General features: G+C 38.4%; 1 protein-coding gene across 2 annotated transcripts in view; it reads right to left on the reverse strand.

Moving 5' to 3' along the window:
- Positions 1-2,388: 2,388 nt before the first annotated feature.
- The window catches only part of LOC116996729 (lysophosphatidylcholine acyltransferase 1-like), a 65,692-nt gene continuing 55,246 nt past the window's right edge, over positions 2,389-12,834 (reverse strand). Inside the window, exons 14-15 of one of the 2 annotated variants that reach the window (XM_033060694.2) lie at positions 11,389-11,594; positions 2,389-4,716 (exon numbers count right to left, since the gene is read on the reverse strand). In XM_033060694.2, coding sequence (XP_032916585.1) covers positions 11,416-11,594 — 179 coding nt within the window. In that variant the 3' untranslated portion in view covers positions 2,389-4,716; positions 11,389-11,415. Of the gene's footprint in view, positions 11,595-12,834 lie in introns of both variants that reach the window. The other variant, XM_033060686.1, reaches the window with a different exon arrangement.

Here is a 12,834-nt window from a genome sequence, read left to right on the forward strand (position 1 = left end):
CCATCAGCACACTGCTCTTTAGGCCTGAGCCTCAAACATTGTCCCTCAAGGGAGCTGGGCAGGCTCTTCCTAGCCCTGTGCTTGGACTGAAAAAAAGCATTCCTTGTGGTCCTTGCATGTCTGCTTGTGTGGGTCAACCAGAAGAAAGTGATGATGTGAGTGCTTACCTCAAGTACCCCTCAGCTGAGAGGCTTGGGCAGAAGGTATGCAGGCAGGGGCAGAAGAGGCACAAGCACGAGTTACAGCTCAGTGCCCCAGCAGCTCGGTGAAGTGGCACAACCAGGAGTTTCCTTGCAACACAGATGAGAGAAAACAGACACTTGGGAGGGTGAAGGCCATTCAGACCTGTCCTGGTTTCACCTGGGATAGTTAATTTTTTTCCTAGTAGCTGGTACACAGCTGTGTTTTGGGTTTAGCACAAGACTGATGGTAGCACACTGATGGTTTGGTTGTTGCTCAGCAGTGTTTACTGCAAGTCAAGGACTTTCAGTGTTTTGTGGTCTGCCAGTGAGGAGTTGCTGGGAGGTAGCATAGCTGGGACAGCTGACCCAAACTGTCCAAAGGGATATTCCATACCACAGAATGTCATGCCAGTATATAAACTGGGGGAGTCACTGGGAGGGGCTGATCCCTGCTCAGAAACAGGGTCTGGCATGTCAGCATGTGGTGAGCAACTTCATCATGCATCAATTGTGTTTCTTGAGTTTATTCCTCTCTCTCTTTTTCTTGTATCAGTTTTCTTTATAATAATAATAAGAAACAACTTCACTTATCACAATTCACAGGTTTTCCCTTTATCTGATTCTCGTCCCCATCGCACTGGGATGGTACTAAGTTACTGGTTAGGGTTTACCTACAGTACTTCTTTTTGGCACCCGATATGGGGCCCAGCAATAATGACAAATCTGACTAGAACACATAAGAACAAATACAAGTATTCATTATATTATATTAGTTTCATAGTTACTGGTCACAGTGTTGATTTATTTGCTCTGAGAGCTGGTGTGCTTTTTCTTAAAGTTGCATTATGTTTCACCTTACTTGCAGTATGTGTTCCCTGTTGCTGTTTATCACCCATGGGGACAGAGCCAATGTTATAATTTGGTTGTACTTTGCAACTCTGGCTTATGATATGATGGAATGGCTGGCCATGGAACTTACCTGGTGTTTGTACTCAGCACTGCTGTCAACTCTGGACTTTGGGAGCCATCTGTGGAAAGCTATTAATAATTATGCCTTTTACCTTTTCTCCTTGGAGAACCAATCCATGGAGGAGACACCTTTTGAAAATTTTGAATTGGTTAATCACGTGGTTAATCAAGACTAGGGATCTGCCAATTTGGCTGGCCCTACCCAATCAAAATTTTTATGTACTTTCATGTGGAAGGTGATAAAGTTACTGTAATGCATGTAAAAAATATTCTAGGGAAAGCAATCTGGGTTACTCCTGCCTCAGGCAAAAGCAAACCCATTTGTGGGATGAATTCCATGCTCTGCCAGTGAGGAGGTGCACAACAAGCTGGAAGGGAGCATGTCCAGGGCAGCTGACCAGAACTGTCCAGAGGGATATTCTTTACCACAGAATGTCATGCCCAGGATAAAAACTGGGGGGAGTTGCTGGGAGGGGCAGATCACTGCTCAGTGAGGGACTGGGCAGTGGTCAGAGGGTGGTAAATCGTTATGTTGTGCATAACTTGTTTCTCTTGGGTTTTAGTCCTCTCTTCCTTGTCACCTTTTTCATTATTATTTTACTTCAACTATTAAATTGTTCTAATCTCAATCCTCAGCTTTTTCCTTTTTTTCCCCAGTTCTCCTCTTCAATCAGATGCGTGATACTTAGTTGCCAGCTGAGGTTAACCACAACAACTCCATCACTTGAAATTAGAGGATAACATTACATAAAACACTCGTAAGCCTTGCCTTGAAATCTTCATATCATCCTGAATGTCTGCCATTTCTCTGGTGAGCTTCCCCAGTGTTTCACTTTCATTTTTATACTGTTCATATTAGTGGTTTAGCTTACACTCACTGGACCTCAGAGGATGCATTTTTTCCACCCTCTGTTATCAATTTTTTAGGTATATACGTGTCTGGAGTGTTGTATCCCTTCTTGCCTGTTTCCTGGATTAAAAAAAAAGGTAGCCAGAGCTAATTCAGAGGGATATTGTTTTTTCTTTTTTTTCCCCACCCCTCCTTCCCCCTTTAAACCCCTGTATTTCATCCTCCCAGGTGTCAGGTAAACATACACTGTTTTTCTACACACACTGACACAGAGAACACACAACAACATATATGCCTAAACATATTTCACAATTTTTGTTAGTATCCTTTCCCTTATTGTAAACCCGGTTGTTAAAAAAATTGAAAAGAAATCCAGAGGAAACCAAGTATTTTTTGTTTCATTTTTTAATTTGGCTTCACGCTGAAAATTTAATTTACAAGCCATTCATGAGGAAAATGTCCAGTTGGGCAGAATGAGCCACGATTGTGTAACTGCACTCAACACTTGTAGTGTATCATTTAGGTCCCTTTCAGTGAATCACCGTGTGCCTACTATAGCACAGTTTAAGCACCTACATCATATGCTCACTTCATCACACCCTGTAGTCCACTTTAACCTATCAGACAAGTAACAAGAGAAGAATGCTCAAATTGAGGTATTTCCTTTAAAAGTTTACTGATCACTGGCATTCAGAGGTAATGTTAAATCATATAGTTTTAAACATTGAAAAAATGTACAAAAGCAAAGTCCATTTTTAAAAAATATTATCCTTAGTCTTCCATGCATGTTAATAAAAAATATAAAAATCAAATTTATAACACTGAAGCTATACCTTTCATTCTGCAAAAGTATTTCCACAATTGGAGCCACAAGGTATGGTCATCTTTAGTACAATACTTGTTTTTGCTCTTCATTTTATGAAGTATAGTCGGTTCAGTGCAAAGGTAATAATCTATGTACACATATCATTGGAGCCACATGAGGGAAATTTACAGCAGAAAATATGCATTTAGATCATTATTATCCAGTAGCATTATATATTATTACAGATTTACACTGCACATCCAAGGCCTCTTACAATAAAAACCTTTTCTAAATTTAAACACACCAGGTCTGTTTGAACAGCCTCTAAGTCAGCAACAGAAGTTGTACCACTGATGGAACAGCCACGTGATACCTCACAAGTGACTCCCTACAAAACAGCTTTCTGCTCTGTCAACACAGGTTTCCAGCTAAAAGCATCCTTTTCATGGCAGTGCCTAAGTTGGATTCAGTAGCAGTACATGAAAATTCCAAAATGTTGATCATTTCAGTGTTAACATTTTCGGTTTAGCATTTTAAGTTTCAAGTGTTTTCAAAACCATAGAGATCTTTTTTTTTCCCCCAAAATATAAAAATTATATCCTCAATGCAAGTTCAACAACAGAGGTCAAATCTTTTTTTTTTTTTCCTGAGTTATTTCTCAGCTTTTTGATTATTCAATTTTATTTTTCAAAAAAAGATGAACTAGTACCTGTGATCAAATTAGAAATGTCTCACACCTGGAGAGATGCTGGGAATTACAAAAAGGTTTAGAAAGTGGTCCCATTTTAAAGATGTCAAATACTTTCAGCACAACGCCGCAACATTTAAGTAGTATAGTACATAGTACAAGGTTAGCTGATGCTGACTCTTGGTCCTCTTCCAGGAAACAAATTCTATAATTTCTAAAGAAATTTACTTCTTCTATTTCTAACATTGCTGATTTACATGGACTCTTAATACCCTTACAGCAATCTGAAAAAGCAATATAAACAAATCACCAAACACAAACAACTACAGAGACAAGCAGCTGCAATGGATTTGCTTTATGTCTAAGTATATACAGTTGCTAAGGAGACATGTTTAACTTAAAGGAATTCCAAGTCACATATTTAAAAATACAATTTCATTTTTAGATGTTTACTTTAAAATTGCTTCTGTTGTCTGGAAAATACAGCACTGGCTAACCTAAATGTCCTTTTTGAAATATAAGAAATATTTTGCTTGAAGTTCATTATAAAAGAAAACATAGGACAAAAAAATATATACTTAGGCCATAAAAGATCTTTCAAAGTTTATTTCTTTAGCATTTAAAATACAAAATTGTCTTCATGCTGGATAGTGAATAAAAGACATGTATTTGGGTTTTCCCCATATACATTCATAGACTTAGAAACAACCTATTGTCAGATGAATTTCATTTCCAGTACCATGGTAGGATGAAAAGTGTCTGAGCGTCAGCTTTCTTCAGTATCCATGAGGAGACTTTGTTTGCAATCACATTTATAGATCCTGCATTTTGAACATGGAAGTGAACAGGCTCACACTGAAAGTGAGATATATAAATATATGTAGTAAGTCAGGAGTCAATCCAATTTAAGGTTTCGCTGTAAACTTCTAATACCTCTAAATTTAATTTCTTGTTGCTCACAAGAACAAGCAGAATCTCATAAGCTCTTTCAGACCTGCTGTCACCTGGACACACCTGCAATGGTTGAAGTGTATGAATAAAAAAAGGAGTTCTGTGCCTGATGGCAGGCATGAGCTAAAATAGTAGATGGACTTTTAGTTTTGGGTAGCATTACCAGAACACGACTCTAATATCCATCTGCTGCTCCCAGCGCAGGAAGAAAAGTCCGTGAATGTCACTTCAGTTTAAGAGGCAGCAGGGTCTCCCTCTGGCTGCTACAAGCCTACAAAGAACAGACAGCACAAGCAAGAACTATGGATACAGTAAACCGAATTCACCAGCCCAAGAGGCAGAAAAGATCCTTCTTTACTGTGGGAAGAGGCCAGCTGCAGAGTGAAAGCTGCCATGCTGGGCATGGATGGGATTTTCTACTTGCTGGTTCGGGATCAGACGTTCAGCCTGATTTTTCTTCAGCTGACTTTGGCTCAGAACTGGCACTCTTAAATAACACCCCATTGACAGTATAAAAATAGAGTATTACAGAAGTCATGACTTTTTTCTCTTGCTTCTGACACTTTTGGTCAAAGTGAAAAAACTGAAATGTAACACTACCAACAGATTATCACACAGCACCTTTTTTAAGATCCCCAAGCTGTCTCAAGTGAGCTCTGATGTTCATATGGCTCTGTGCAACTTGGCTCAGAATAAAGCATCCTAACTGTGTTCATAAAAAATACCCCAAAGAGCTAAGTTACATAACAGGAATAAATTACTGAGGTGCAATCAGTGCTAAGGGATCCTACTGTTTCTGTTCCCAGACAGTGATCATTTGAAAACTGCAAATACATCTATACCCCAAAATTGACCTGCAAAGGAGTACTCTGCTCTGCTACCCGGCTAAAGAAAGTGGAATAAACAGCCACTGCCACTACACAACTAGTAAAAAAAATTTTGCATAATGAACTTGCAAGACAACCTAGGCAGTGTCAACCACTGTGTAGAAATGTCTTAGCATATCTCACAGAAATACAAACTCTATTTTATAAGCCTCTGCTCTCTTGGTATCAGGCCCTTCAGTTTAATCACATTACACATGATAAAGCACATCACACCATCTGGGGAAAAAGAAGCTGCTTTCTGCAAAACAAATCACTCTTCCACTTGATGAAGTCAAAGTCATTATCTTGAATGAAACCTGAAATGCTTCCTAGAGAAACTTTTTGACTTGAGCACTATGAGATGCAGGAAATACATACAGACCCAAATCCAAACATATCTAAGGAATGCCATTTGCTACTGTGTGCTCTCAGTAGTTTTACCTCAGTATTACCATTTACACATAGTTTGACCACAAGGTGTTGACCAGCATCGTAAGCCCAGTTCACCACCATAACTATTCCACAGAATGATCACCTTTGTGCCTCTGAGGTGGTGCTAGAGGGTTTTTACCTGTAAGATCTTGTAAGGTTCCTGCTGTGGTTTGAATACTTTTCTCTATAATTCAATGAAAAAAGGCAGGGTGAGAAGATGAAATCTCACTGCCTACATTGCCGGTGACCAAGACATCACTGGGATGTTGCAGGATCTTCAAGATGCTGCAGTACCTTCAAGAAATTGCCTTCTGAGTAAAGACCACCTGGCTCAAATTCTACCTAGTCAGGATAGCAAAATTACCTGAATGAACACGTCTGCCTTTCTGCCTCATATGTGAAACATATGTCTTGCAGTTTTTCTGGACTGATTAGTTAATAATTTCATTAATTAGTAATTAATAATCAATGGCACTGATGATAACTCTTACTTTCTGTTTTGTATTCTTCCTTTTTTTAGGTAATGATCTATTCAGAATAATTTGTTAATTTAAGCTTTCCTAATCAGCTGAAATTCAGATACCTAAAAAGTAGCAAACTCTTTGAAGTGTCTGGTTCACAGGGAACTTCTGTGCCTCGATATAGCTTCAGGAGCCAGATTTGAATTTTGCTGATGTAGAACTCTTGGCCAGCATATTTGTCATTTCCTGTTTCTAGAGCATTCATGAAAGCTTTGCTAGAGAAAAAAACAGAGGCTTCACATTAAGTAAAATGCAACATTTCAGAAAGTCTTATGACCCACACTCTGACCTAAAGAAAAATTGAACTTAGTTGGTCAGAACTTTTAATAAGAATTTTGGTTTTTCTCTAACCTAGTCTAGTCCTGTAACACATACAAAGCTGTGCTTACAGGTTTTCTTTTTCTGAGATCACAGGATCTACAGCATGTGCTACTAGAGTTCTGCAATTAGCATTTTTTAAGCCAGGGCAGGTTTTTTAATTTATTCTTTTTTATTTGTCCTTTAATGAGAATGCTATTTTTGAAGGAGCAGACAGTGACTAAAACAGTTTATATCAGAAACCACGTGGTAATATAAAAGTAGGAAGAATAATTTAATGGCAATACCAAATACAAAACTTATCAGGGAACTCATAAATAAATAAAACCATACCTGCTTTAAGAATTTATCAGATGTTGAAGTGCAATAATGACTTTTCCAGGAAAATGTTTACTGCATTTTATGAATACAAAAATACTCTAACCACCCCAGTGCTTTAATTAGCTAACAAAGGTATTCAGCTTGCATGAAGATATTAATAAAGCGCTCTGTGTGACACTTCTGGCAGCTGTGTCACTAAAGAGGTTGCATCACTTCCCCACTGCACACGTGTCCTTTTTAACCCCTGTGACCTAAGGATTTATACCTTGAAAATGGGATTACCAAACACATACAGGTCTCGTTGTTATTTATCACACCTAGATCATTCTAGCAACAATAAATGCATCAAAACATATAGTGCAATTAATTAATATAAATCTAAGTGTACAGCCTAGTTTCTCCATAAAGCTTATAAATTTCCTATGAAGCATTTTAAATTTATCTGCTACAGCAACAGAGTCCCCAAAAAATCTGTGATAACACTTACCATGCCGTTCTAGAGACAGTGGTTTAAACACGCTTTTAACCTACTAAGCATTTGTTTGGTTTTAGTGGGGTTTCATTATGTTTGAAAAAATGTAAATGAAGCAACAAAAAAACCCCACAAATCAACCCCTCAAAACTTCAGATATTTTTGATTTTGTGGTTTTCTGGGTAACATTAAATACTTGTTTAGACATATGAGAAAAGATACCCAGCCAAGACTGCTTCTCTTATGCTGGGTATCTCATACAATATGTAAAAATTCAGGTTGATGCAAGAACTCTTCTGGCAAGGGATAGCAGCGTTACATAAGAGTACAAAAATGCTCATCAGAAATGTCAAATGCCTTCACACCCCAGCATTTTTTGTGTAAGGATAATTTAAGTTCAATACTTGCAAAGAACCAAAGTAATTTCTGCATATGTCTCCTTATAAATTTAGGGGGTGTTGATACTACCTGTTAAAATATAACAATATACCTATAAAATCAGTAATATTTTAATTGAAAGCATTTACATGTCATTGTTTGGTGAAGAGGGAAGGAAGTTTTGACTTCTACTCTGACTTTGCATCAAGTCACTGAAACTTGACTGTCACAACCCAGCTGCTCTACAGTCAGATGCCTCTAAAAAGGCTTCTCATTGGGAACTACTGAAACACTTCTGCAGTTGGGGTTTGATGGATGAGTTTAAATGAGTATTGCTCCAGTCATGCGATGTGTTCCAGGCCTCAGCCCTCAGGAGCCCGAGTTCACCACCCTGTGGTAACGTGCCTTCTCTCTCGCTATAAGGCAGTCTAACATTATATACTACAAATGCTAAAATTAATTATATTAATTAATCTCAACTTTCATGACATGATGTGTGATCTAACAGTGTTTCCACGCAGGCTGATCCTTCATCCAATCACTCCTCCTATTATGTCTTTAATTCATTCAGTAATTTCTCAAAAGAGGGAAAATCACATTTCCTTCAAGAATTTGTTGTTTTGTCTTATGCTATTTTTTAAAATGATTTAATCCACGAATTTTTAAATGGGTTTTAATCCACCAAGAGTACTTGCTTGTGACTTGTGTTGGTCACCAGCCTTCTGCAGCAGCAGCTCTGGACTGAGCTCACTGGTACACAGGACTTTCAGCACCTCCTCACCACACTGGAGGAGGCTGCAAACCCTTCAATGCACTCTGTGCATCTTAGGTGCACACAAGTACAGCTATTACACTCACCACAATTACAAAACACCTCACAAATAAAAATAAAAAATAAGTCAATGAACCTATGGGCTTTTATAAGACAGACCCCCCCCCCCAAGTTACTCACACCACACATGAAAATTAGACACAATCATATTAAGCCAGCTTCAATGAGCTTTCTTTGCCCTTTCACAGACGTGGTCAATGTATCTCTTCCTTTGGAGCATCTCACTTCAGAGTTGTCCACAGGATTCTAAGCTTACCTGTTTCTTCTTTTCAGGCATGTGTTGGGGAACTCTCCCTCCCTGCATTCTGAAATTCTCAAATTCCCAAGCTCACATCCAAAGAAACAGATAACTATTTTATATAGCCATCTTGAGCCACGTGCCATTGTCTTGTAGAGATAAGAGTATGTTCAGACTATGCCTGCCTTCCATTACACACTGTATCATTACAGAAAACAGAACAGACCTCAGGGATATCTCCCTGTAATCCTGGGGCATGATCAACAAAATCAAGTGTCTCTATTGGAGAGGTCTGTCTTCTGTTTTTAAAAACTCCAGTGAAGGAAGGCAGGCTGTTCACTGCACCTGAAATAACCCTTCTCCTTGGCTCAGCAAGGTGTACTGTAAGAGACTTTTCCTAATGCTAAACTTGCCTTTTCAATTAACACTCAGCATCTACCATCCTTGTGAAGAGTGCTCTTATTTTCTCTACAGCAACTTTTTTCCATATTTAAAGACTGTTCACATCTTCCTTCAGTATCATCTTCTTTGGATTAAAGGATACTATTGATCTTTTTGAGTATTTTCTGTTCCCCAGACTTCATTCAGTTACACCCCATCTCTCTCAGGTGCCCCACTATGAACAGGTACCTCAGATAAGACCTTATCACATCTTACTAACACAGAAATACCACCCTGCTTCTCAGAGGCCACATGCTGATGCATCCCTCCATCACGAGGATCTTTTATGCAGCAAAGAGTTAACAGTGCTCAGTTTGACATACTCTGTGCCATCCCTGCCTCAAGATACAGCACAGTAATACTCACTCCCCGCTCTGTGCATCTGACTATTCCGACTTAAGTGTAGTCTCTTATATTCCTTATTATTTTAATAAATTTCTCCTATTTTTCATGATCAATTTAAATTCAAATCTTGCCAGCCAGTCTGCTGCTGCTCTGTGAGCTTGGCTTTTGTTACCTAGATAAACTAAAAATGTAATTATTACCTCCACATACCCCTAAAAAGCATATTTTCTTACATTTTTTCCTTCTACCCTCTTTATTAAAGCCAGATCCAGTTTAGAGACCTGCCACATATAGTTCGGGATTTCTAAGGACACATTCAATACCTTAATGAGCTTTAAAACACCTCTTTGCTATTTAAAAATGGTTATAAAAGCATTTGGTACAAACAGATGTCCTTTGCTAAAATTCTTCCCTTTCAAATCTAGTTTTAAATTCCTTTGTGGAAGACTGAAATCCCAATTGTTTTCCATGCACAAAATCCTACAAAACTAGTCAGAAATTACTCAAATTTTTTTTTTTGTTTGGAAGCAGAGCTGCCATCACAGTTATTCTGTGACAGAGTCCTCTTCCCTACTCTTTGAGGCTTTTGTCACATTTCCTAATCAATGAATCTCTGTGGCTTTATAATCATCTAGATTTTTTTCTGAGACCTCCAGTAGCAGTTAAGGCATCTGGCCTTACAAAAGAAACCATAAGTATTACTAAGTGTGACGAGCTTTTTTTAACAGTTCTAAACTATTCTAACTGTTCTATGAAGTACGTGTAGTGTTGCTACAGACATTTAACTAGCACTTCTTCATGATGGTCTGCAACTTGTTGTTGGCTTGGCCTCTGAAGTGACTGCAACCTTTTCCAACTTGTGCTGATACACTGAAGTTTTCATGATATATTCCATGCTATGTTATCTGTACAAGCTTGGTACAAAAGAAACTTGTGACTTGATAAATCTAAATCAAATATAGCTCTGTAAACATCTCCCATAAAGTGTTGTGTGGACATGATTTGAATTGGTTATAAGAGAAAAGCACAAAGAGTTCAGTTATGTATTTTCAAACAGTATGTGGCATGTCAGTTTGGAAATAATTAATGTTTAATTGCATCCGGAAGATTACAGTAGAAAAGTGTTGGGGTGAGGGATAAGAAGCCTTTCCTTTTCATTCTACCATGGAAAGAGAAATAACTTTGCCGTTCAGCAATAAAAATAAAAAGTAATCCTTAGCAAGTGTTTGTATTACTGTTTCCAAACTGTTCACTGAAACCAAAACAAAGGGCCAAAGTATGCTTGCCTTGGTCAAGAGAATAATCCCACCGAAATCAACAAGCCTGACTATTCAGATATGGACAGCAAAGTTTGGCCCCAAATAAACATTCCCATAACTAGGGAAAACACTAATCACCAAAGTGCACTTTACACCATAGTAGCTACAGTTTCTTTATACATGCACAGTTTGTGCGACACTTTGTACATGGAACTAGCCAATGGAATATAAATAAGTTGTGCCGCTTCCTTTTAAATATGAACATTAATAATGAAGCACATTCACATTTTTGCCTTTCAAAGACCTTTCCAAAAAAAACAAAAAACAAAACAAAACAAAACCAAAAGAAAAAACCCCAAACCCCAAAAAATCCCCTACCTTTCCCAAAGTAACCTGGAGCATGTTAAATATAGCACATATGATTTAAAGATGGTATTCAGGTAGAACTTTCACACACAAAACTGGTATTTGCTGTATAATTGGAGTGACTTATGAAAATCCCAAGAAAAATCCCTCTCACCAGGAGAGGAAGGTAACAGTTGTAGTGTTAATTCAGTTTCTTCTGCAAGGGCTTCCTTTGATCTTCAATGCTGTCAGGGCTGAAGTCAGTACAGATACCATTCGGAGCAGAACGCCGCTCCAAGCCGCTCTCAGCTCCCATCTGATCAGCATAGAGATATTCTTCTGCAAAGTGTGGGTGCAACACAGCAAACGTGTAGAAGTCATCTAAAAAAAAATGGTTGCACAGAATCAGCTCTTTGAAACAGAAGGATGCTAAATTTGAATACTTACACATATATAATCACATGATTCTTTGGAGAAAAATAGCAGCAGTTAACATAATGCTATCCCCAGTGCTTGTTATAGCTTCTCAGCATAAGTTTACCACATCCGCAGAGCTGAGATATTGCAAAGAGTTATCTAAGCCCTCTGAAAACACTTCAGGCCAGAGCTCAGCTGTATGAAGGGGTAAACAGGCTCAGATTTGCATTAAAATGTATGGTGAGCACTACATGCCCTGACATAGGATTTCACTGTTCATCACAGAAGTACAGAAGCCCTACAGCTGAAGATCCCTGAATATCAAGAGTAATTTCTTAAATTCTTGAAACTCTTTTGCAAACATGCCCTTTAATGCTTTGCACTCAGTTTGCTTCAACCTAAATCCAACTGTCATTGCTGCCTTCTGCTTTCAAGATTTCAGCACTTTAAAAGTCTCAATATTTTAGAGAATAATATCAAGGAGATAATTTATAACACAGGAAAAAACTCCTGATTTTAATGCTGGATAACAGCAGGATAACAAGAAAAGCCAGATTAATTCTTGGGGGAGTGGGGAAGCCTTAACATCAAGAAGTAACATTTTGTGTTGAAAATCAGACACTGAAACTTTGTCTCAATTTGCCCATATGACTTTATTTAGACAGGATTTGAACACAAGATACTGTACAGAATCCAAGCAACAAGAAGCTATTCTTATAATGTAAACTGACACTAGAAAAATCTGGATGAGAATGTTTTCACTAATTCAGGCACCTACAGTGTATCACACACCTCCCACTCAAATTCACTGAGCTATCCCAGAAGACCTCGTGATCATATGATGCGAATTCCCCATAGAGAAGAGCAGATGACACCTGAAAAAGCCTTTCGAGAGTGCCTCCTACAACTGGGCAGGTATGGAAGAAGGGAAACACTGCAGCTTTCCCTCCCTGCCACTCTGAGATGACATAATTTTTCAATACTGCAAAGGACAAGGGAATGCCATATGGCTCACAGGGGCACTGAAGTTGTAGAGCAACCCTGCCTCTGAACTGTTGCAAAAGAATAGGCCAGGAGAAAACAATAAACATAATTTTATCCTTCCACTCACAAAAATGTGGGTATCCTTTATCCACAGTTTATACAGTTCTAGAGCATTCTCGACCTGTAACTTCAACAAAAGTTGAACTTCAAGTCATGAAAA

The sequence above is a fragment of the Catharus ustulatus genome, chromosome 1, assembly GCF_009819885.2.
Source record: "Catharus ustulatus isolate bCatUst1 chromosome 1, bCatUst1.pri.v2, whole genome shotgun sequence".
Classification (NCBI taxonomy): Eukaryota; Metazoa; Chordata; class Aves; order Passeriformes; family Turdidae; genus Catharus; species Catharus ustulatus.